This window comes from Pangasianodon hypophthalmus, chromosome 8, assembly GCF_027358585.1.
Source record: "Pangasianodon hypophthalmus isolate fPanHyp1 chromosome 8, fPanHyp1.pri, whole genome shotgun sequence".
Taxonomy (NCBI): Eukaryota; Metazoa; Chordata; class Actinopteri; order Siluriformes; family Pangasiidae; genus Pangasianodon; species Pangasianodon hypophthalmus.
The window spans coordinates 24,438,616-24,463,307 of NC_069717.1; the positions used below are offsets into that span (position 1 = coordinate 24,438,616).

Genomic DNA, 24,692 nt, shown 5'->3' on the forward strand with positions numbered 1-24,692 from the left:
ATTAACATTTGTGGAACGGGTGATATATGTGGTGGGTCCACCAGTGCTGTACAGATAACAGAACATTTCTAGCCTGAAACATCTGGAGTCTGGTAAAACTGTCATTTCACTTAATATTTAGGAATATAGGCTTCACCTATGAGTAAGTTGGTGACTTTCGTTCTTGCCCAACCCAACCATTAAAAGAACATAAACACATCCATCAAAAATAGCCTCTGCATCTGTTTTCTCTTTCAATTACTACCTTCAAGTTCTGTTATAATTTATCCTATACTAACATCCATGCCAGTCTCTAGGGTTTCAGGCAAAGTTGTACTTTCATTTTACTTTTCCACATATATCGAATATCTGACCATCTGAACTGTCTCTGGAAGTCATCAGAACATGCTGATTGGATTGGCCAAGAATTGATTAAAAAAATGCTCCTTATTAGGTCCAATGCCAAAAGAAATTGGTGCTGGAAAAGGAAGTGAAACCACACTGTATTCCTGATGATTTTTGCCAGATCAATGAATAGACAAGCCAAGGACAGTTAACACATCTGTCGCACATATTGCAGCAGCACCATTTTGGGGCAAACCGGACTAATATTTCCTCAGTGTAATGCACAATCCATGGGAAACATATATGTATATCCAGTGACAGCTGGTTATATTAGATAGAAGGCTAAAATCTAATACCTATTATGAGCTCTACCAGTAAACTATTACTGTTGATCAATACATTATATCACAAGGTCTTACTGATGAAATAATCATTCAATCATTTGGGTCAGACTATTACACACACTTAGACATATTGTTTCAAGTCCTGCTGGCTTTCATGCTGTCTTTCCTCCGAATACCAGATGTTGTAATTCTTTTGTTCAAAGCAAAAAACTGCTAAACTCACGATTCAGTTATCTGTCTTTTTGCATAATCTAACAATTGACATAGGACAGTGTGTGCTTAGTCTACCTATTAGTAGTTTCCCCTGCAAAGGTATTTTGGAAAAAATGGATGATAGAGTAATTAATCTACCTCATTTACGTTTATTACACTCAAGTCTGTATTTCACATGTGTCTTCTCATTTTATGAATGCATCAAATAGAGATCAAATCTAGGGGGTGTGTAATCACCTGACATGACTGTCACTGAAAGACTGCATGAATCTACAGTCTGGGTTAGAAAGAAATCAGTCCTAGCCTCACTTCATCATATCACAGTGTGTATTTTTCTTGTTACCATTGGTGGTGATGTTTCTACAGAAATCCAGAATAATCTGCTAGCAGCAAATAATCATAGCAGCAAATAATCTGATGTGGATGCCAAAAATGAAGCCTTATAATAATGTCTTTTTATCTTTAAAAGACAGATGACCTTAGTCCTGCTAGCACATTTATTCCAGCTACCTGTGTATACAGTATATCTAGTTTTATACACATATTTTGCTAGCTAGCTAGTTGGCAAAAAGGTCTAATACCTCAACACTGAAAGCAGTTAACAGTAAACTTCTGTTCTGTTTCTCGTAGAGGACGGTGGTATATGACCATCTCAATGGCTCACAGATCGTTTTCTCAGATGAAAGTCGACCAGGAAACGCTCTGTCCCCGGACATGACCCAGGAAGTAGTCGTGATCTCACCTGGTCTCCCTGCACCTCCTCTGACCCCCTACTATAGGAGTGCTACTGCTTTGGCTCCTCAACACAATGTAATACCACATAACCAACAACCAGTCTACTTACACCACACCACACATTATGAATACACACATCTTTCTGATTACACTTAGATTGGACAGTTTTCTGCAAATGACCTCATGAAGTAATGACAATGTTTGAAAGAACCGCTGCCTTACATTAAATGACCTGTTGGATTTTTTACTCATTTCTTTTGGAGATGTTACAGTATAGGTAAAGCAGTGGTGCCACAGTGTGGTCATATTCAGAAGTACAGACCTTTTTTCCAAGTGTGTCCAAGGGATGAAGTTAAAGGACAAATCCACCCTGAACTTGTAATCTTGTGGCATACAAGAGTGGCATCCAAGATTTAATTTATAATGAAATCCTGAGTTTACATTTTTAGTCTAAACCGATTTCATTGACATGTATTTTCACATTACCCACAATGCTGTTCGACTTCCAGCTGTCCTCACTTCATCTCCATCTAAAGAGGGCAATGCAGCAGTGCTTTAGTCCTTTAGTCTCTCCAACTCTCTCATCTCCTCATCTGTTTTTTGCATCTGCATCAGCTGCATTGCAAAGTTTTCCTTTAATAAAGCTTCCCTTTCCTCTACCCAACACCACCCCTTAGTTTAATTTCCTTTCCAAGGAAAATGAACAGGGCTAAGCAGTTCTGTTCTAACTGTGAGGTGGAGCTTATTTATGAGCCAGAAAGATGTAAACAGAGACCTGAAATGAAGAGAAAACATTGCAAACATTTTTGAAATTATAGAATTATTCCAAGTCTAGCAATATGTACAAAGTGACAAAGACTTATGTCTAAGTAATTCCTTTATATCAGGAAGTTTGATTTAGCTCTATTTTGGATGTTGATCATTTTTCACTCAGGTTGCAGAGGTAAATGGAGGTGCAGTTCCTACCCCCAGTTTCGGATCCTACTACGGCCCAGACCAATCACATGGTATGTGCTTTGCTAATATTAATAAATAACATGTCAGAGTGTCACTTAGCATTATGCATTGTACTAATTGTCAATATCTAGACTTGTCTAGACAACTAAAATAGTTGAGTATCAGCTCAGTTCTGTTTGTACAGTGCACTTTATATTGTACTGTCACAAAGATGCTTCACAGACATGCAGGAGTAAGAAAAAAACCAAGACGACATTCAGAATAGGAAGCTGTCCTCCTCTGAGTGGCATCTGTCTTTCTCTTAATCATTGCTGAACATAAACAAAATACTGAAAGTATCTAGAAGCACCAATGAATAGCTCAGCAATTTAAGGATAATGCGAGTGCAAACCTGCATTCATTTTATTCCCAGTGATGGTACTGCCATCTGTCGGTGAGGGGAGAAATTGTGCTACAGATGAGGGAATAAATTACTTAAATACTAAAGTTACTATATAAGTTAGCGTATACAGTATTATGCTTCATTACTATTCCAGTCCCATTTAATCCAATTGGATGTGAAAGGTCATGGAAGTTTAGGATGTTCCACAGCATTAAATGTAACTGCATACATGGATAGTAGTGTGTCTTTCTTTAATAAATGAAAAATTGTAATCATTGGCAAATGTCTGTGATATATGAGGAATAAAACATTTTACAACATGCTCTTATAGGAACTTCGGAGTGATACCTATAAGAGATGTTTAAGAGCATGAAAGTTCAGTCTGTTCACTTGATCCAGGATGCTTTCTATGTTTTCTGTCTCTTGCAGATCGATTACCTAATGGTGGGCCAAGCTCCGCTACTCTGCCTCGCACTTCCATCACCAGAGAGGAGAGGCTCATCAAATTCTCTGGGATTGGCCCTGTGGACGAATCAGGCATGCCAATCGCATCCCGATCTGTGAGTAGTGTCCTTTTATACAGTATAGAGATACAGAGTGCAGTCTATCATGCAATAAAGTGTCACAGACTTATCTCAGCTTTATCTCGACTAAATATGTAAGGAATAACACACTTGGGGGCATGCTGTTTTGGGAAAATAATCAACACCAAGGTGTTGTGATGTGACCTGACACAAAGCAGAGTTACTGGTAACATTGTTGTAAGCATATCCTGAAGTGTTTTATTCCTCTTACAGTATGCCACAGCAACAATTAATGACAATTTCTTATTTTAGTAAAGAATGACACATATTTTTATCCATTTATAGTTACATGTAATGTTGTGGAACGTCCGTGAAATAAATCGACACTTACGTTATAGCAGCTATAAACAGTAGTTCACTCACCAGACTCTCTTTTTTCTCTCTCTCTTGTACTTAGTATGACACATAGTGTAGCATCAACATGTCTGAAAGCACTGGCACTGGAGACTCCTTCCAAAAATGCTAAAAAATAAACATCTCTTTAGAGAAAGCTGGACCATATCAATGATTTCACACACTTTTAAAATCCATTTACATGATGAGTGTGTTGAGTTTTGCATCAAAAAACTTTGCATCCATTTTTGTCAGCTAGTTTACTTCATGTGTGGGTTGAGTGTGTGAGGTGAGATATGTCAAGTCAGTACTATGCATTCTCTGAAATGCAGTCTGTTTTCTCTCACAGAGTGTGAACAAACCTAAGGACTGGTACAGGAGCATGTTTCGACAGATCCACAAGAAACCAGAGGGTATGTACACACACACACACACACACACACCCTGCCACATACACAATGAGAGAATCGCTTTCTCTCTATTCGTCGGCTTTTATCGGGAATTCTTTTTAGAAACTGGAGGAACCGCATCTCACACAGGTTTCCTGTGGAAAAATTGAGTGAAAGTGTTCAGTCAACCTTAGAAAATGTAACCAGATAGACTTTCACCAACGCTGAGTCTAATTCTACACCAAATACAGCCATTATTTACTTTGCTAACTTTGGTCACTGGGTTTCAGGCTTTCCTAAACATGAACCAGCATTTCTCACAAAATAGTCTTTTACAGAAGGCAAAAGTGAAATGACTGAAACTGTTCCCAGATCAGCAACCTGTTGGCAGTTTCTGAAGCCAAAGGCAAGTTTTATGTAATCCTGCTGTCAGCATTTCTATGTATCATAAATCACTACAAAGCTGAAACTCACAAAAGGCCCCGAAATATTCCATCAGGCAGTTTTATACTTGATTGATTAATTTAATGAGCTGCTCAAAGATCTCTGCTGCCAGTAAGGTGATTTATCCATAACAATTGGAATAACGATTGGAATGTTTCCTAATATTTCATGCTGGGAAAGGATTTATTGCAGATTTATTGCGCATATCTCCTTGCATTGCACTTTAAGAGACAAAGTCGGGTATTGCTGTATTTAGATCAGATAAACAGAAATTTAGCCTCAACAGTGCAATAAAAAACTATTTTCAAAGCAAGTCAAAATAAGTGAAATTCCCAAAATGCTAGCTACTATTAAAGAATATCCCCCAGCAGAGCTTGCTAGCTTAGGTTAGAGAAAAATGATCAAATCTAGCTAGCCAGCATAAGTGAAAATTCCCAAATGCTTGCTTATATTAGAGAATATCCCCAAACCGAACTAGTTCACTAATATTATGGTCTATTATTATAATATATATAGAGAAAATGATCAATAGAGCTAGTTATAAGCTAGTTAACATGAGTGACAATTCCCAAATACTAGCCAGTATTAGAGAATGTCCCCAAAGCTAAGTTAGCTAAGTTAGCTAAAGTTAGAGACAAAGCTAGCTGGTTTCATGGTTATTAGTTAGCTTGTATAGCAGGGGTATTCAACTAAAATTTAGGAAGGTCCAGCTACATTAATGTTTTTGGATAATCAACTAACAACAGTTAGCTTTCAATTCTTAACCATTAGTCATTAGTCTATGGCTGTAAATAATCCATCAGTTTGAAGTGGTTATGTGTTGTTTTGTAGTTTCACATTCCCACTTTTGACTAGAGCGATGGACGATGAACAGATAAGACGTGTGAGATGGGTTTTTCTGAACATGCCATTTCAACAGCTCACTAATTAGACCGGAGGCTGTAAATCAGTGAAAGTCTCTGAAACCCCACACTCTGTCAATGAGCCACCTTCAGCTAAATAATTTTAAAAAATGCACTTGATTGGCTGCAATAGAGCCAAAACAGAGGATCTGCTACATAAACTGCAGTTGCTGAACGATGATCTTTTTTTACACGTTGATTGGTTCTTCTGCAGTATTGTTTGAATAATTGGGAAGAAGAGGCTTCACTAGGTCATCTTTCACCTTGCTGCTCTCTGTTAGGTTATCTGCTCTCTTCCCAGGACCTCTCTCTATCCCTAAACTACAAAATAGAATACACTAGATGGACACCTGACAATCACAACCATGTGCTGTTTGAACATTACCATTCCAGATGTATTCCCTGCTTTGCTGTTACAATAACCTCCACTCTTCTGGGAAGGCTTTCCACTAGATTTTGGAGCGTGGCTGTGGGGATTTGCTCATTCAGCCATAAGAGCATTAGTGAGGTCAGGCACTGAGGTCTGAGGCACAGTCAGCATTCCAGTTCATCCCGAAAGTGTTCAGTGGGGTTCATGTCAGGGCTCTGTGCAGGACACTCGAGTTCTTCCACTCCAACCTTAACACACCAAGTCTTCATGGAGCTCGCTTTGTGCACAGGGGCATTGTCATGCTGGAACAGGTTTGGGCCTCTTAGTTCCAGTGAAGGGAAATTGTAATGCTCCAATATACAAAGACACCCTATACAATTGTGAGCTTCCGACTTTGTGACAACAGTTTGGGGAAGAACCACATATGAGTGTGATGGTCAGGTGTCCACAAACTTTTGACCATATAGTGTATGTTTGGGGAACTGGGGTAATATAATCACAGTATGCTATTTTCATTTATATCACGCAGCCTAAACTGGAGTAAGAATTTGAAAATGTTCAGGTCAGTAGATGGAGTTGATCAACCCTATACTGAAATTGCTGACAGCGACCTTGGCCCAATCCTAAAGACCCACTAACTGGCAAAGTTTTTCCTTTTTCACTGATTCACAGTGGTGGAAAAGTATAAAACACACTGATTTGTTTCAAAATTCTGCTACTATAGTAATAATTCACTTGTGTAAAACGAAATTATAAGTAAAAGTAAAAAAGTTGTCTGGTAAAAAACAAAAAGAAACTTGATGTTAACTAACCAAGTGAGCTACGCAGAAGTGAACACCACCTCCATTATCAACAGTATATAAACAAGGGTAACGTTAGCTGGCTAGCTAATTGCTTACCAGGCATGTTGGCAATAGGGGAACATGTACTTACACTTGTGCAGTTGTCTTCAGAAGTGCAGTTCAGAATTGCTGATTTAGGATGTAGAGTTGTACATAAAAAACATGTAAGTCATGAATCTGTAGCTGTCTAGTAAAGGTGAATTCATGAGGCATCCATTCAGAACGGTTCCTGCAGGTTCCTTCTTCTGGTGCTCCTTTTCCTTCTTCTGGTTTTTCAGCTTGTTTTGTAAAGTGAATAAGGTGCTATACAACACATGGAAATCTACAAACCTGCAGTTATCCTTTAAAATGGTTTCACAGCAGTATCAATCTGGGATTTAAGAAAAAAAACCTAAATGGTTGCTTGCTTGTTATCCACCTAGTCCTTTAAAATCTAGTCTCTATGAAAGGATCATAGTTATAATATTAATGGTGTTAAATCATAAAACAGTTTTTTATTTCAGCTTTTCTGAAAATATTTATTAAACTTTTTTTCTCTTCTCTTTTCTGTCTCAGAGCCAGAAGGTGACTGGCAAGAAAGTGAGTAATCAGTCTTATAAAAATATACAGACACCCTTTAAGCATGTTTTGTCATGTCATGAATTATGCAATACATTTTTATGATCTGATTGCTGTTTGCTTTGACAAGCAGCTCAAAAATTCCCACATAAAGTCTACAGAGTGACGCTGTAATCTCGCAGCAGAATTATGTCCATGTCAATCTGTACAATATTAATAAAAGTGTTAATTACTAGTGCTAGTAACTGCTACATTCTTATATACCTAGCAGACTTGAAATAACTGTGTAGTATATAATTATGTGAAGTTGTATATGATGTGTGCTTGAAGCGTGTTTATCTCGTTACAGGGAGGCTGAATGCCACTCCACCTGTAGAGTCGACTCAGGAGGACGGACACGGACCTGGAAAAGACCCCTTCACCCTCACGCAGCATGGAGCGCTGCCTGACTGGTGAGAGATAACCTCACTGCAAATATTAGTTAGTCAAATACATATTCTCACTGAGTTTTCACCATTTTTAACTCTCTAGTTCTTAAACTAAGTAGCAAAAAATGTCCCACTGACCTTGACATTTCAATAAATTTTATAGCAATACAATTCTATTTTAAAATATGCACTTTATCATATATTCATCTGCCAATTACCAATTAATCAAAATGTATGGATTTAGGCCTGATGAGGATCATGCTAATGACAGTTGTGTGTGCACTGGTGGAAGTGCATATAGGACTAAAATCATATTTTGCTTCAATTTTGCTTCAAACACAACCTCCTGAGCTGCTGAGTGACTAATGCCCCTAAATTAAACTTAGCACATTTAGTACACGTTACCATCAGCTCATTCTCGGGATACTGGAGGACACTAAACATAATCTAGGCATAATTAAAAAAAAAAAGCAAATAAAAATATGATGTTATTTAACAAATCAAAACATATAATTGTTGATATGATGAAACTTGGAGGCATTTATATCACATTTATGGAAAGAGTCTCCAGTGTCAGTGCTTTGTAACAGAGGGAAAACTGTAACTTTAGGTTTTCCACCTTGGGAAAGTCTTCAGCATGGAAGACTTGCGATTTCTCAGTAAAAAGACAAATTGCGTTTTTTTGTATTATTAACTTCAAGACAGAGAAAGAAAGAAAGAAAGAAAGGCTGGTGAAGAATCTCTTTCTCTCTCTGTCTACAGCTGCTATAAAGTAAACGATAACAGGAACTAATGGGTTTTATGGACGTTCCGTAACTTTAAATGTGACACTACGGTATTTTGTTGTTGTTTAGTGCATTTAAAAATGTAATCGTTGACAAATTACTGTCATATAAAAGGAATAAATCACTTTGGGATGTTTGATGTGTTTCATTCCTTACTTAACTAATTAAAAACCGACAAAGCAATATTTAAAAGATTTCGGAAAGCTCAGTGTCCACAAACTTTTGACAGGCAGCATTTGAGCATATGGACGAGCCATCCATCCATCCATCTATCCATCCTTCCTTGTCTGAACTTGCTAAAACACACATTACTCAAGAGTGTCTTTACCGTGAAGTAACACCCAAACATAAATGTAAATACTTCCTTATTCACATTCTGAGCTAAGCTATTATGAAGCTCAAATATTAACCACACCTGTCGTCACACACTCACCAGTTTTGGCAGTTTAGTGCAGTATAGGTGAAGAGGGAAGAAAAACAGAAGAGAGGAGAAAATACAAGAACCAGATAGGTGACTGCAGGCAGGTTATGATCCGTTGCTGCAGGCTCTGACAATGGGAATGTGATAAAGTATCTGCATATTCGGGGGTGGGGTGTGTTTCAGGGCTGACCTGGGCGATGTAATAAAGATTCCAGAGCCGAAGAGCATTTTCGACTTTGAGCCAGGACAAGGAGGCACAGCGGAGGAACGTGTGCAGGTAAGAGGCTTTTCTTGGGGCAAATTAATCCGCTTTTAACATTTATCCAAGGAAATGAAAACAGATCTTCCAGAGTGAATGCAGTTCATACAGTAGTAGACTTTCAAGTACTTGTCGTTATTATCTATTGCACTTTCTATATATATATCACCAAACCCACTCCATGAAATGATTTCTTGGGCTTGCTCCCAACATGTCAAAAGATTCTTCTTATTAAAAGGATAATCCGCAATTTTTAATCTCTAATCTCTATTCATTGCATCTGTAGCATATGTATGAATAACACAAAGAATTATTTTGACGCATTTCCTTGTATTAAAAAAACAATGGAATACCTGTTGGTGGGAAATTTTCTTATAATGGAATTTTTTTTTTTAAAACATGTAACACAAAATAAAGGCTGCACATATTCTATTCAATTCTAGCAACAGAACTTAATAAGACATCAAGAGACATGAGAGAAAGTCTTTATAAAGCTGTTCTTATGTTGTATCAACATTAACTTACGCAATACATCAGAAAGTAATTGTGGTTACCTTTCGGATGATTACTGAGTAAACACGTGTTCTGTTCTTTTTCCAGTTTTGGAAAATATGTCGAAATGTGTATGTGGTAATCAAACAGGAGCTACGTATGTGGTAGTAAAGATTATGTGGAAAAACACTGAAGCAGCCCTTTAATCCCTTAAACTCCCAGAAACCATTAGTAACTACAAAACAAACCTTTCCTAAGAGTTTCAATATAGTTACTAAATCATTCATAGTAGCTACTGAATGATGTGTTTTAGTATGAGGAACTGATTAATAAGCTTGGACTTTAGAAAATTCCTGAACTTCAACAGGTTCTTAACAGCAAAGAGCTTCTGTAAACAACACTGGTGTAATATGCACTTCTTCAGATAGCCATTTTCAGTGCAACTTTGTAGCGCATTGCTTGGGTCAGCATGTTGAAAGCTGTGTTTTGTTGCTGACTGCTGGCATTTCAGTGAGTGGGTTCAGATTCAGCCCTTTCACACACAACCCACTGAGAGAGAGAAACCGTAAGAAAGAAACTTCCTTTAAGGATTAGTTTTTGTCTGTGTTTACAAATGCCTGAACATTGTTAGCGGAGGTTTGTAAATGTATGTGGTCATTTGTCTTGAGACACACCTTTCCATCTTGCTTTATCAGTGCGGTTAAATACCAATGCTTAACTCCAGATTACGTCAGACTGCTCGTAAACAAAGTCTTGAGTCTCAACGGCTCAGATGAACCATCCAGATATCATCACTGCATGTTTCATTTCAACCTAGAGCCACACTTGATATTTGATCCGTTATTTGAGAACCAACAGTGCATTCAAGTGGTACTTGTGAATTCGTGCTCTTGACATGGGAACACACTCTGTTCAAGTTGTGAAATCACTCTTAGTAAGCTATTGGGAGACACAGACGTTGAGCTTAAAAGCTAATAATGAAGGCTAACAATTCATCTAGCTAGCACATAGCCATTAAAAGGTTTATATGGACAGTGGAATGGAAAAGTGACAGTGAAAACAAGACAGAAATGTTGGGAGTATCAACATTTTCCACAGATATGTTAGTAAATTATTCAGAAAACATCCATATTTTAGATACTCCCATATATTAGATTAAAACCTGTCATAAACCTTTATTATCTATATTTGCCCTGATCTTCCTGAGAATTGTTTCCACATTATTTCCATTGCACGTTGGCATGCAATCAAAAATGTATCAGAGCTGCTTTCTCCTGTTGACGTGTACGAGTTCCTGCTGTCTCGTGAATGTGATTAAACTGTTTCCAGTTTAAAGAATTGGCAGGTCTCCCTTTTCATTCAGTGCTTTTCAAACAGTTCCACTCCCCTCTTTCTTTTTGTTTACAAAGCTCAAGAGCTTTAGGAAATAGTTCTCAAAGGAACCTTGAACCATCTTAAGCACCGTGCTTCCGTGCTCATCATCCTGAGAGAAATGCCTTTCTTTTCTCTTGTTGAATCAAACCAAAAAATGACAATGGGGCGAAAGAAAGAGAGAGAAGTAGCAGCCATTAAGGGCTAAGTGTATTTGTTGCATTGTGAGTGACTCGTCACTGTTTGCTCGTTAATCAGGTCACGCTCCAGAAGTAGGAAGAAATGGATTCATTGTTCTCTCCCTCCGCCAGACAGAGCTGTCTTGTGATCACGATTAGGCCCGTTATCCGAGTTATCCGCCTGTCTGATTCAAAAGCATTTGGCGTGCTCAGCAATTAGCTTGCTCAGACATCAGTCCAGACTGCTCCTCCCTGAGACTCGGTCCGACTCTGAGACGCCTTTTTAAGACAGAATCATCTTTATGAGCTGATTTGATTGCGAGGATGGCTGCTGTTGGCTCTGAACAGCTCTCATCATGCCAAGGTATTTCAAAAAACAGTATGGAGAAAGGAAAGTAGGGTCTTAACACAGGCTTTTGAGCTTTTTTGTGGCATGCTGTGGATTCTACCAGACGGGTAATTGTTCAAACGCAATGTTAAATGTTGCATTTAATGTCTGATTAGGGAAGGCTTTTGGGCTTTTACTGCAAATGAGGTGCAAATGGAGTTTAGGACAATTGTTTGATCTTGTATGCCTGGAGAAGTAATGAGTTTATTTACCTTTATAAACATGTTTATGAGTTTAAGGTTTGACTTTGTAGGTTTCACATGAATATCTTATAAACTTTATTGCATCTAATTATCATTCTCTAATAACTGAATATCTCTTGAATACACCTTTTAAAAGAACACTGTACTCCACGAGGGCTCAACAGTCTGTACTCTGGAATGCACAGAATCTTGTTACATGTATTAATGTATTATCTTTTAACATAGTAATGTATGTTTGAATGGAGCTAGTTATAGGCAATTAATTGTATTATAAAAGCTATTGCTAGAAATACACCTTGAACATCGAAGACATCGATTTTAATTTTGCTAACTTTCTTCAGAATTTTTTCAGTACCTTTCCACATTTTGTAGTTTTACAACCTGGAATTACACAGTACTGTATGTCATGAATCTGCACAAAATCTTCTATAATATTGAAGTAGGGGGAAAAAATCAAGAATGGGCAAAATCATCAGGATACAGATGTGCAAAGTTGATAGAATCATATCCCAGAGGACTTGCAGCTGGAATTAGTGGTTCAGGAGGGTGAATACTTTTGCAGCCAACAAATGTCTACGTTTTATTTAATTAAAATGTATGTTGCACCTTTGAATGTTGTAAGTCAAATGGTAAATATACCAATTAAGCGCCTTTCATTTCCATGTGGGGGTGAATAATTATGCAAGGCATTGTATTAATCAATAGTTTTATTCTTCATTGACTCTTTAACATAGCCATTACCTGCACTTGTCCCATTCCCTATAATTTGTGATATTGAGATATATTTTTTTTTGTTCACAGTCACCAAGACAACCGCCAGTGCACTACCCTCCTGAGAGAGCCCACTCTCCTTCCATAGAGGTGAGTGTGAATAGTAACTTTGGTGTAAATGAACTAAACCGATGAAAAAAAAAATAAAAACGCTTTTTTAGTGACCTTACACTCTCAGAGTTCTCCTGTCATGCTTTAATTTATTGCTCTGTACATGTGTGTTTTGTTTTTTCAGGCCACTCTAGTGTCGGAGCTAAACCGCTTCGAGGCAGAGCTGGACTCAGACATCCGTGGCCTGGAGAGGAAGCTGTCTCTGAAGCAGCAGCAGCCACAGCGGCGAGGCAGGGGTGAGGTACTGACCCTCCCCTCAGCACACTCTAATCCTCCAAAATCTCCTTTTTTATCCATTTCACCTCTTTAAAATCTGTCCTTATTTAGCCTGACACTCATGATTTCCTACAGAAAGTCAGTTCTCTTCCTGTTTAGAGGTGCAATTATTACTAGTTCTACCAGGTAAATTGTAGTGTCCCAAATACTGCACTTTTTTTTTGATCCAAATAAAATTAATCATTAAAATTACTATTTAAAAAAAATCATAATTTTCCTTCCCTGTACCATGGTGCATAAAGATGTAATTCCTTTTGTGGCCCAAGTTTAAATAGACTGTTATCCAGTCTATAATTATACCACACACACCTCTATATACTTCTCAGAGTGGGAGAGAAAAATGAGAGAGAATTTAGAAAGAGGTTTAATGGTGAGACGAAGAGAATTATGTCTTCTTACATTAGGTAAGGAGACATAATTCGAATCAGACTGCAAGCACTGCGCTCTTGCGCTTCTATATTCAGCCTGAAACTCCAGTCTTTAATTTCCAGCCAGTCTAGACTATAAAAGTCTCGTCTCACACTGTGCACTGTACAAAGTTGTATCATTTTTGACCAAGTCATTTTGCTTTCTCAGCATTTTATCCCACAGCACATTTTCCCTGACAACAAGCAGCTTAGTACATTGACCTTTTTTGTATTTTTTCCCAATAATGCACTGTTCCAGACAATCAAAACTCAGGCCAGCAGGTCACCAGTTACTCACCTGGCCTGAGGCAAACTCTTCGTCTCTCATATGCCACTTTCGTTGGTTTCCTGTGGTGTTTGAGTCTACGCACATTGTTTAATCAATGAATGATACATACTTAACTTTTTAAAGGTACAAAAAAAAAGTACTGACTGAAATCTAGGGACCAGTACTTTAATAAGAAATTCTGCAGGTGGAACAAGCTACTTCAGCTGTATGATTGGTTAGATTGAAGCTTTCACAGCTTTACCCAAGATAAGCCCGAGAACTACCCGAGAATTTACCCAGGAACTAAACCGGCACACTTTACAAAAGGGGAGAAATTCTGGTGAAAGTACCAATTATTTATACTTACACCAGAACTTCTCCCCTTGTGTAAAGTGTGCCGGTTTAGTTCTTGGTAAATCCAATCATACAGCTGAAGTTGTTTGTCCCACCTGCAGAATTATTTTATTAATGAACTGGTCCCTAGAAGTCATGGATTTACACTCCCCGGAGTTTTAAAACTTGAATTTTATGATAGATTGCTAGCATGCGTCAAAAGCATGTGAGAAATTATTATGTTGTGGTTACGAGATGCCAGAGTGATAGCCATGAGCTGTGTAACATAGCCTCTGGTTAATTAGTTGTCATGAATGGGTGAAAAAAAAAATTCTATAATGCATGTAAGGTGACACGGGATAATGGTTATTCCATGTCGTAACACCATACACTCCAGTATTTCTTTATGCGTCATTCCGAGATTGAAGTGTAATATTAGCAGTCGTCTCCATGCATAGGCTGCTGTAGCCACAATGGTCGAATTCTTTTTTTTATTTTCTTTAGATCTCACTCATTTTTAAAATAAAACCAAGGACTTAAGAATGTTGTGGCCATGAAAGCTTAACTTGTAGCCTCAATATATTAATTCATGGCCATACTTCATTAAAAATAACCACAATGCTATCTCAATGGATTTGTAAATTAAACTACTAGCCTATCGCTACTCTGACCAGGCAGGTTCTAAGGATGAATGAATGAATGCATCGAATGTTGCTGAACATGGTCTTTGTCCCATGAGTTTAATATCTGACTGTTCACTCTTACTCAGGCAAGTTCTTTGTTGTGCCACACAGGATCCCAGTCCCAATGTACAACTCTAGTCTCAACCAGATGCCCTGCGAACCTTTCTAGCTTTCTATAAAGCTATCTTTCTATAAAAAAAAAAAAATTTATGCACCTTCTATTCATGTCATATTATCATATCATACAAATCTATTCATATATTTGTATCTGTTCAGAAAACATTATCTGTTCATATGAAGTGAATGTGCAGTGTGTAGGACCCAGGGGAGACTCCTGGGCGGGTACAATCATGCTGCTCTCTCTTCCCACTCTGCATTCTTGTATGTGTGTGTGTGTGTGTGTAAGAGGTGAGTAGCTACATGGGCTGGACTTACTGTGGTCTTCTATTCACAGGGTGAAAGGAACGACACTACCGGAGCAGGGACATCTGGGAAAGGACTAGACTACAGGTGTGTATTTGTGTGTGATTGTGTGTGTGTGTGTATTTGTGTGTGATTGTGTGTGTGTGTGTGTGTTGGGGGGGGTTCAATGTTTATAGTAAAAACATAGATGATGTCTGCTTTTTCTCATAACTATGGATATTAAGTTTCCTACTAAGTTCACTCCTGGCACTTATAGTCTGTGGCAGGATAGTATCCTTACTAAATACAAATATTGCCATATTGTCTTGTATATATATTACTTGCATATGTATTATATTTTTTGTTTAGTGCTCTCTCACACTCACTCTCTGTCTGTCTGTCTCTCTGTTAGTTTCCATATGTTTTTAGTTGTGGTTTTTCTGTTCTTTTTCCAATTATAATATGCTTCTGGGCAGTCGAGCAGCACATATTTCCTGTTTATAGTTTAATAATTGTTTTCTAGGTAGTGTATGGCGTATGCATGTTTTGGATCTTCATACACTGGATCTTCATATCTTCTTTATCTAGTTGTTTGTTGATCATGATGATTCAGAGAGTGTGACAGTCTCCTGCCACGATTGGTTAATTGTTGACGGGTTCTGGCTTGCTGCCCAAATACCAGAACCCCTACTGTCGTGTGTGTGTGTGTGTGTGTGTGTGTGTGTGTGTATACACATTTAGTTTATTTACATATCACCATCTGGCTAATATCTTCACATTAATCAGGCAAATACATTCTTTTTATGTTCACACTTCCCATGTGACTGTGTGTGTGTGTGTGTGTATCTTGATTACAGGTCAGAGGTTTGCATGTGAGGGACGAACCAGAGGTTTAGGCTTATTTTTATTACTTTACAATAGTTTGTAAAATGATACATGTATGCAGTACATAATATACAAGTTTATACAGTATGTGTAAATGAAGTTATATGCGTCACTAGTCATAGAAAATGGCAGATCGGAACGGGACAGGATATAAGATTGGACAGGATTGGGTAGGACATGATTGGAAAGAATGGTTAGAGTAGGACTGGACAGGATTAGATATGATTGGACAGGACTAGGTAGGGTAGGATTTAATAGAATGGGTAGACTAGTATTATACTAGATTAGATATGAATGGAGAGGATTGAGTGGGACAGGCTGGGACGGGATTGGGTAGGCTAGGATTGCACAGAATGGGTAGAGTAGATGTAGACAGGATTAGATATGATGGACAGGATTTGGAGGGAAAGAATTGGAGAGAATGGTAGAGTTGGACTGGACAGGATTAGATATGATCTAACAGGATTCGGTAGAATAGAATTGGACAGGATTGGATACTATTGGACAGGATCGAATAGGTACTGTACATGATTACTTTAGGTAATGTCAAAAAAACAGAAACACATTATTTATAATCCAAATATGCCAACTGTTATTTTGGTATATATCACCTGCCCAATATTATGTTAACGAAAAAAGTTTAAATGGTTGAAATACTCATATGACAATGTCATGCCTGGTTTGAATACATCCGCACATGCAAATCAGTTCCATTTGTGTGTCCTGTCAGAAATACGGCTAGTGTATCCTCCCTTCTGTGACAGACACAAAGGTTAGCAGCACAGGTACGTTACATGCGCTGGGTACAGGTATGTATTCATACTATTTTAGGCTCTGCAAAATGTCTCCCCCTTAAGATGGCACCCAAGGCAACTGCCTATGCCAGAGACAGGCCTTTGAATAGACTGGATAAGATTAGACAAAATGTCACAGAACCAGACAGGACTGTATTGGATTTGAAGCAACAGGGTTGAACAGGATTGTATTAGATTGAATTGGCTAGGATTGGATAAGACGAAACAGGCTAGGACATAATTAGTCACTACACAGTCTCACAGGACCAGATGTGACACATGTCTGGATACACCAGTGAGAATGTTGGCTTAAGGGTTGGTGGGAACTCAGTTTTAGATTTCTAAGCGAATTCATTGACTTGTGGAGACAGAGTTCACAGTAGAGGCAGTGATTTAAAAATGGTGCACTTGTCAACAGTGTCTGACCAAATAGCATAAAGGATGGCTGAATAGTCACTAAATAAGACAGTGAGTAAATTACATGCACAAACATTACCTTTTGAAAAGCAAAAATATCAGTTAAATATCCATTTTGGATATCTTAACACGTCATTATTCCTCTGGACGTTAAAAGTGTATCGTATTAGAGGGAATATTATTGGAGAATATAGTTCAATTTAAGACTAGCCAGGATAGGATAGGATTCAAGAAAATAGGATTGGACAGGATAGCATAGGATTAGACAGATTTGGATAGGATAGGATTGGATAGGACAGGATTGGACAGGGTTAGACAAGACTGGGCAGGATTGGAAACAGGAGGATTGGATTGGAGAATAATTGGATTCTTGGATTTAGTATTTTAGCCACTCCTGTATTTGAACTAGATTGGATAGAAACATAATAGGAAAGGATCTGGCAGAATTAGATAACATTGGACAGGACAGGATTAGTCAGGAAAAGACAGGATTAGACAGAATATGACTAGACTATGATATAATCAGATTGGACAGAATAGAATTAGATAGAATAGGACTGGATAGGATAGGGCAGGATAGGATTGGATTAGAGAGAATAAGATTGGATGGAGTTGGACAGGAATGGACAAGACAGGATTGGACTCCTGCTATGCATGAATTAGAAAGAATTGGATATTATGCATCCCAGCATACAGGAGGATTGGATTGAATTCCTGGCTCTAGTGTTTTAGCCACTGATGGATTGGACAGCATATGGTGGGAATGGATTATATTCCTGGCTCTAGTGTTTTAGTCAGTGATAGACTGGACAGGGTATATTGAGAATGGATTGGATTCCTGGCTCTAGTGTTTTAGCCAGTGATAGATTGGACAGGGTATGGTAGGAATGCATTATTTTTTTAGACACTCGTGGATTGGACAGGACTTGGTACGAATAGATTGGATTCCAGGTCGAGTGTTTTAGACACTTGTGTATTGGATAGGATATGATAGGAACAGATTCTTGGCTCTGGTGTTTAGCCACTCTTGATTTGAACAGGATAGTGTAGGAAAGGATTGGATTCCTGGCTGTAGTCAGTTATCCAGTCTGCCTTTTTTTCAAAAAGCCAAGTTCACTCCCATTTGCCTTTAGCCTTACAGTCTGGAGTAAAGGCCTGAATATCTCACCTTCTCCCAGACACATTCTTCAGATTCTCTCCATCTTCGTAACTGTATGTGAACATGAACTTGTCTTCTTGGCCTGCTTTTTTTCCCTCTAACCTCTTACTCCACCATAAAGCACTATAAACTGTAAAAACACAAGATGAAGGGCATGCCGAGTTTTACAGCTTCCTCTTGTCTAGAAAATTAACCAGCTTCAGGGAGGAAACTTATAAGAACACATGTTTTAGTCCCAATAATGCTCCAACCGCCCATTAAACCTGCTTAATAAATACTACATAAATTCAACGCGCAACATATTTCAGTGGTGCTACTGTGATAAAAAGAGTAGTTGGAACATTGGAGCATGTTTTTAACCCTGAAGGATGTTCTTGTCCAACCTTTTGCCTTTAAACCATTTTGACAGCAAAATCAGATCAGCAGTTTGCTGTGATTATTTAAACAGCTCTTGGAGATGACAGGGTTTCCTTACAGAACTTTCCGTATCTTGTTATGTAATGATAAGCCCATTGTCTAAGACCAAATCACTAAGCAGAGGAGATCCTGTGTATGAGTTCACCTAAGTGTGCTTTATGTTTCGGTTGCATTTAGGAAGTGTTCTTTTTCCTTTTAATATTTTGTATTATTTTTATTTTCTGTTTATTTTTTTTTTAACGTGAGTCTGCATGTGGGATGAGGCCAGGCACGTGTACATATGAAATGTGGGTCTTTCACGTGTGTGTGTGTGTGTGTGTGTGTGTATATATATCTGCTTTTTGTCAAATAAATGTATTTCAGACCATAACTGTCTTCAAAACAATGGGCCTCATTTATCAAACTGGATAGAAACAGATTTAATCATAAATCATTTGCAAGAGCATTTACAAGAAATTGTGGTATTCAGGAGATTCCAGTTAGTTCAGGAAAACTTATGTATCCGGCAACAGCTCCTGTGTTTGTGAAAATTTATGTATAAGGAGACTAATGTGAATCTCGAATGATTGGCTCCAAGTTGTGAGTTTTATATATGGATTATGTTGTCAAGTTTAAAATGCTTATTTATTTTGATTGCACAGACAAATTTAATGAAAGTATTGTGATTTGAAAAAAAAGCAATCTAAACAGAATCCGTCAAATAAGACTAGCAATTTAAGTGTAATAAAAGGAGGAAGAATTAGTGTGTGTCTGTGGTAGCCAATGCGCTGCAGTGGCTGAGCTGCATTACTGGAAGTTTTAGGCAACGATGAGGTATGGCAGTGTTCTTTCACTGTTTATTTGATATTTTGTCATCTTCAGCTCTTTGTGGAGTTTTGTGAGTGTCACTAAATATAAATTAGAGTACAAAGAAAATTACCAAATTGCAAATCTTGTGGGAATTTTTAATTCGGTTTGTTCTACGAAAACATTTACACATAACTTTACTAAAGAACTGATAATGAGGCCCAATCTTTCCTTTCTCCAATTTTCTCTCAGCTACCTGATTGGAGAAAAGCACCTTGGGACGAAAGATAGAGGTAGTGCCCCTCCAAGCCATCCCACAAACCCTTGCACCGGCGTTCAGCAAGATATAGCGCCTAGCATCACACATGCTAATGGTAAGATGTGACTCTTTCTTTCTTTCTTTCTTTCTTTCTTAATGCTTCTCTTTTCTCCATCGTACAGCCAAAAAGAAACAGGAATAAACACTGACACATTTCTTCTTGTTTTGGGTTTGTACAGTGGATCTAAAGTCACACGATGATAAAGACAGCAGAATGACAGCTTTAATCTGAGACTTTTTAGGTGACACGTAGGAATCAGAGCTACACACTCTGATTTTTATACACACTCCCTCCATTTCAGTTAACTGGATACAGTCAGAGTTTCATGTTGATGGCCTAGTTATGTTTATGCAAATCCTAAGTAATCCATTTTGGGTATCTTCCATGGTAAAGCTCTGTTTCTTTTTAAATCCAATTTGCTGTACACGATCAAAACAACAACAAATTTGCCTCTGTCTAACTGCTTACAGATTGCCCTATATATAAGATATCCAGTTCTTTTTTTACAATCCTTTTCACCGTTAATTTGTTTCCAGGAACCGGGAAAAAGATTTCTGCCTCTTTATTGTTTCAGGTTTCCTTACCTCAGGGTGGTATCTGATTAACACGGATACAGACAGAGCTCTGTATAAAAGAGAGAGAGAGAGAGAGAGAGAGAAAGAGAGAGAGAGAGAGAAAGAGAGAGAGAATAGCATTGTAAACACTGGGCTTGCCTCTAAATGTTCTTAAAGGAATTGCGAAAAAAAATGATTTATAAAATTTTCCGAATGTAGTCGATCACGCAAAACATTATTTAGGAGCTAGTACCAAGGCAAAGTAAGGAACCTAAGTCAACCAAGGAAAAGGGTCACCTGATGTCTAAGATGACTTCCCTAATAATGTTAAACCATCCAGCTACGCCCTCAAGCTTTGTTCAGGTTCATAGATTACTCTGAGTCACACATTCCACATCTCACGTTTTGGGTGAGACAGATTTCCATTACGTTAGCTACATTAGCTATGAATCTCCAATACAAAACTAAAGAAGCAAACCTCACCAACACCAAACACACCATCACAAACACCAAACATGACATGGCTGGTTTTTTGTGACCAGAAGGCTGTGAGGTCAAATCCCATGAGAACCAGCACTGCTGTGCTATATGCCTGGACTTAGTTCTGTCTCACTTATAAGTCACTTTGGATAAAAGCATCTGCCAAACTGAGAAATGTAAATGAAACTGCTGACTGTCTTAGAAAGAAATGTTCCTGAAAAAATCCTTAGAGTTACTCCATGGAATGCATTTCTTTGTTTGTTTGGTTGGTTGGTTGGTTGTTTTTCAAAAATATGAATTAATTAATTTGTTTGTTTGTTTAAGTGTCTGTTTATTTGTTGGTTTTTTTATGCATGTATTTGCTTGTTTGTTTTTATCAAAAGGAAATATTTATTTATTTGTTTAATTTGTTTCTTTGTTTGTGTGTGTGTTTGTTAGTTTGTTTAATTGTCTTTTTATTTGTTGGTTTTATTTATTTATTTATGTATGTATTTGCTTGTTTGTTTTTTATTTGCCTATTTATTTATCAAAAGTAAATATTTATTTATTTGTCTAGTTTGTTTCTTAGATAGTTTGTGTTTGTTTGTTTTTTTGAAAATATGAATTAATAAATACATTTGTTTGTTTAATTGTCTGTTAATTTGTTGGTTTTATTTATTAATGCATGTATTTGTTTGTTTTTTATTTGCCTATTTATTTATCGAAAGTAAATATTTATTTATTTGTCTACTTTGTTTCTTAATTAGTTTGTTTATGTGTTTGTTTGTTTAAATGATGAAGGACGAAAGATAAATGAGAACTGTCTTATATTATATAGAATAACAGACAAAACAGAAGTAGGCCCTTAAAAATCTTAAAAATTCAGACTGGTTTCTCTGTTGCCATCATTCTTGTGCAAAAGCCATGCTTGAGATGGGATGGTAGTTTTAAAAAATAATAATTTTTTTTTTATTTGCTAGATTAGTTTCTAGAGAAGCTGAAAGAGTGTGAACATTACTGTAACTGAGTTTTTCACACTTTTTCACACAGTTGTCTAATCAGAACCTTTCAGTGTTTCAAGCTTTGTGTTCTGTAATAAAATTGTAGGAACACATTCAGAATGAAGATCTTAAGTATCCATTTTGACTCTTGACACTTTTTCTTGCTCTGGCAGACAGAACAGCGTGTGTGTCTGCAGACATGGACTTTCTACCTAAGAGAGAGGAGAAAAAGGTATGTGGGCTTCTGGTTCTGGGGTCAGTGCATGGTGGTATGTCTTCAGCCTGTTTGTTTGATTGTGGGTTTTTCCTTTTATGGTCACAGATGAAAGCAGCGCGAGCCAAATTTGATTTCCAAGCCCAGTCACCCAAGTAAGTATAAATATACAATATAACTAAATAAACAGGAAAGATGGATCAGAAGTGTTAAGCTGTATTTATTCTAGACTGAATGTTCATTCAGGAGGTGTGTGAATAAACATGAACATGTGAAATTCAACAGGAACAAATGATTCAACTGTAACTCAACATTTGCTTCTTCTCAGTGAAATAATGAGTTCTCCAATAGATGGCAGTGTTTGTCTATTATGGATGAGACTGTTTTGCAGTTAGGTGATGGAAACATGCTGAAAAAATATTCATATAGATCTTTTCTAGTGCTGGCTCATTGATTTAGGGAAAACATACAGTGTGTATATATATATATATATATATATATATATATATATATATATATGTACAGAATATAACATTCTGTTTTCATTTTCAAATAAGATTTTTCAACATTTTCTTAAATACAGCACACTCCAGGTACAGGACCAATAAGACACTGATGAGCCCTTGAGCAAGATTCCTATATGCTTAGATTGTATCCTGTTTGAATTCCCCCTTCAGATTCCCTTTGAAGCAAAATCATCAGCCCAATTAATAAAAGTAATTATGCCTGAGCACTGTTAAATGCTCCAGTCTGATTGTTTAGGAGGCGTTGATTAATTTTCTAGAACAGCTGCTCGGACCTTAGTGCCAGCTACAAGGTTTATATTAATCTCTCTCTATCTCTAAAGTCTGTATCAGGCAACAGCGCTGAAGATAAGAAAGCTATTTACTTCAGCAGTTAGTTTGTAATTATTGCATTCCTATAATAGTTGTGTTCATTATTAGTCTTTTATGCTGTCTAGGTTTTGCACCTCCCCATGAGGATCTGCTTTCACTCCAAATATGTCCTTATTCTTGTTCTACAGCAATTTGTTCCCTAGACAGAAGTTTATCAAATCAATATGTTTCCCTGAAATGAGAAAAAACTGTCAACCTACTCACTTGTAACAGACTTATAATGTAATCCTAAGGGCAAATGTTGGGGTAGTTAAAAATGGACAGCAAAACAAGGATAAGACTGAGGAATAACTTGTAATCCTTATTGGATTCGGGGATTCTACCTACTGGCAACACGTGTTGACCTTTGACCTTTGTTTCCCAGGGAGCTGACCTTGCAGAAAGGTGATGTGGTGTATATTCACCGCCAGGTTGATGCCAACTGGTATGAAGGAGAGCATCATGGGAGAGCAGGGATCTTTCCTACTAGCTACGTTGAGGTATGTGTGTGTGTCTCTATGTTTGGTGTGTTCACATGATGTGAAATGTAGTAATCGTAGATCCTCACTCTTCCTCTCTTCCCTCTGTTCTTGAGCAGATAATTCCTCCGACAGAGAAGCCAGTGCCGATAAAGTCTCCCAGCGTACAGGTGCTGGAGTACGGCGAGGCTGTGGCTCTGTTCAACTTCAATGCTGACCTGCCGGTGGAGCTATCCTTCAGGAAGGTACCGGTTCCTAAGAGCTATAATAATAACAGTAATTACTATAATAATAATAATTGTCATAATTACACTATTTATATGTGGCAGTGCTTCCCAGTTTGTGCGAAAACAACACATGCAAAACAAGAGGAACTCAATCTCTTTTAGGGCGAGGTGATATCCATAACACGACGGGTGGATGATCACTGGTTGGAGGGTCGGATCCCAGGCACTGTCCGCAGCGGCATTTTCCCCGCCAACTACGTGCAGGTCAACAAAATGCCCCGCACCAAAACCAGTGATGACCTTTCACCCTGCCCACTCTCACCCCTCTCCCCTTCCCCTCACTGCACTCAGGCTCCGCTTTCACCTCACACACGCACCACCCAATCACGCTCACCCCTCTCACCCACACAGCCTGCCTACACCAGACAGCCGTCCAATCACTTTGTGTACTCGCCTGGCCCCGCCTCACCCACTCCACCCAACAGCCACAGGAGTTTCTCACCTTCAGCATGCAGCTCGTTGGACAGAGAAGCGAGATTCCCTGTTTCACCATCCAGTCATGTCCTGGCGTCTCCACAGGGCCCGGGACTGGCAGCGAACATGAACCCGCGACCTTCATATTTTTATCAGGTATCAAGATGGTAACATTTATGGTGGTAATGATTATATTTTCAGATAGGGTGAAGATATTTCATCACCGATCCTGGTTTCAACAGGTCATAAATTATTACATTTTTTTCTTTCTTTTGATTTTGATGATGTATGATGTTAGTCTTGTAACAACTTTCTGTAGGATGGAGCCAGGACACACTCTCCTCAGTCTTACACACATGTAAAAACTCCACCATCAGCAGCTTCTCCAGTCAACAGCGGCACTACAGTCATACCACGACAGCCGTGAGTCTTAGCTCCCCTCAGAGTGATCTGAGTAATCTGATTATTGTTCCTGAG

General features: G+C 38.0%; 1 protein-coding gene across 10 annotated transcripts in view; it reads left to right on the top strand.

The window, feature by feature from the left end:
- sorbs3 (sorbin and SH3 domain containing 3) overlaps positions 1 to 24,692 on the top strand; it is a 54,199-nt gene that overhangs the window by 25,869 nt on the left and 3,638 nt on the right. For 9 of the 10 annotated variants that reach the window (XM_026925021.3, XM_026925020.3, XM_026925019.3 and 6 more), the window contains 17 exons: positions 1,512 to 1,691; positions 2,551 to 2,623; positions 3,385 to 3,515; positions 4,222 to 4,285; positions 7,375 to 7,398; positions 7,727 to 7,829; positions 9,195 to 9,288; positions 12,705 to 12,764; positions 12,910 to 13,026; positions 15,207 to 15,262; positions 19,865 to 19,986; positions 22,120 to 22,178; positions 22,269 to 22,315; positions 23,421 to 23,535; positions 23,634 to 23,759; positions 23,904 to 24,371; positions 24,535 to 24,638. In XM_026925021.3, coding sequence (XP_026780822.3) covers positions 1,512 to 1,691; positions 2,551 to 2,623; positions 3,385 to 3,515; positions 4,222 to 4,285; positions 7,375 to 7,398; positions 7,727 to 7,829; positions 9,195 to 9,288; positions 12,705 to 12,764; positions 12,910 to 13,026; positions 15,207 to 15,262; positions 19,865 to 19,986; positions 22,120 to 22,178; positions 22,269 to 22,315; positions 23,421 to 23,535; positions 23,634 to 23,759; positions 23,904 to 24,371; positions 24,535 to 24,638 — 1,943 coding nt within the window. The remainder of the gene's footprint in view (positions 1 to 1,511; positions 1,692 to 2,550; positions 2,624 to 3,384; positions 3,516 to 4,221; positions 4,286 to 7,374; positions 7,399 to 7,726; positions 7,830 to 9,194; positions 9,289 to 12,704; positions 12,765 to 12,909; positions 13,027 to 15,206; positions 15,263 to 19,864; positions 19,987 to 22,119; positions 22,179 to 22,268; positions 22,316 to 23,420; positions 23,536 to 23,633; positions 23,760 to 23,903; positions 24,372 to 24,534; positions 24,639 to 24,692) is intronic. The other variant, XM_026925024.3, reaches the window with a different exon arrangement.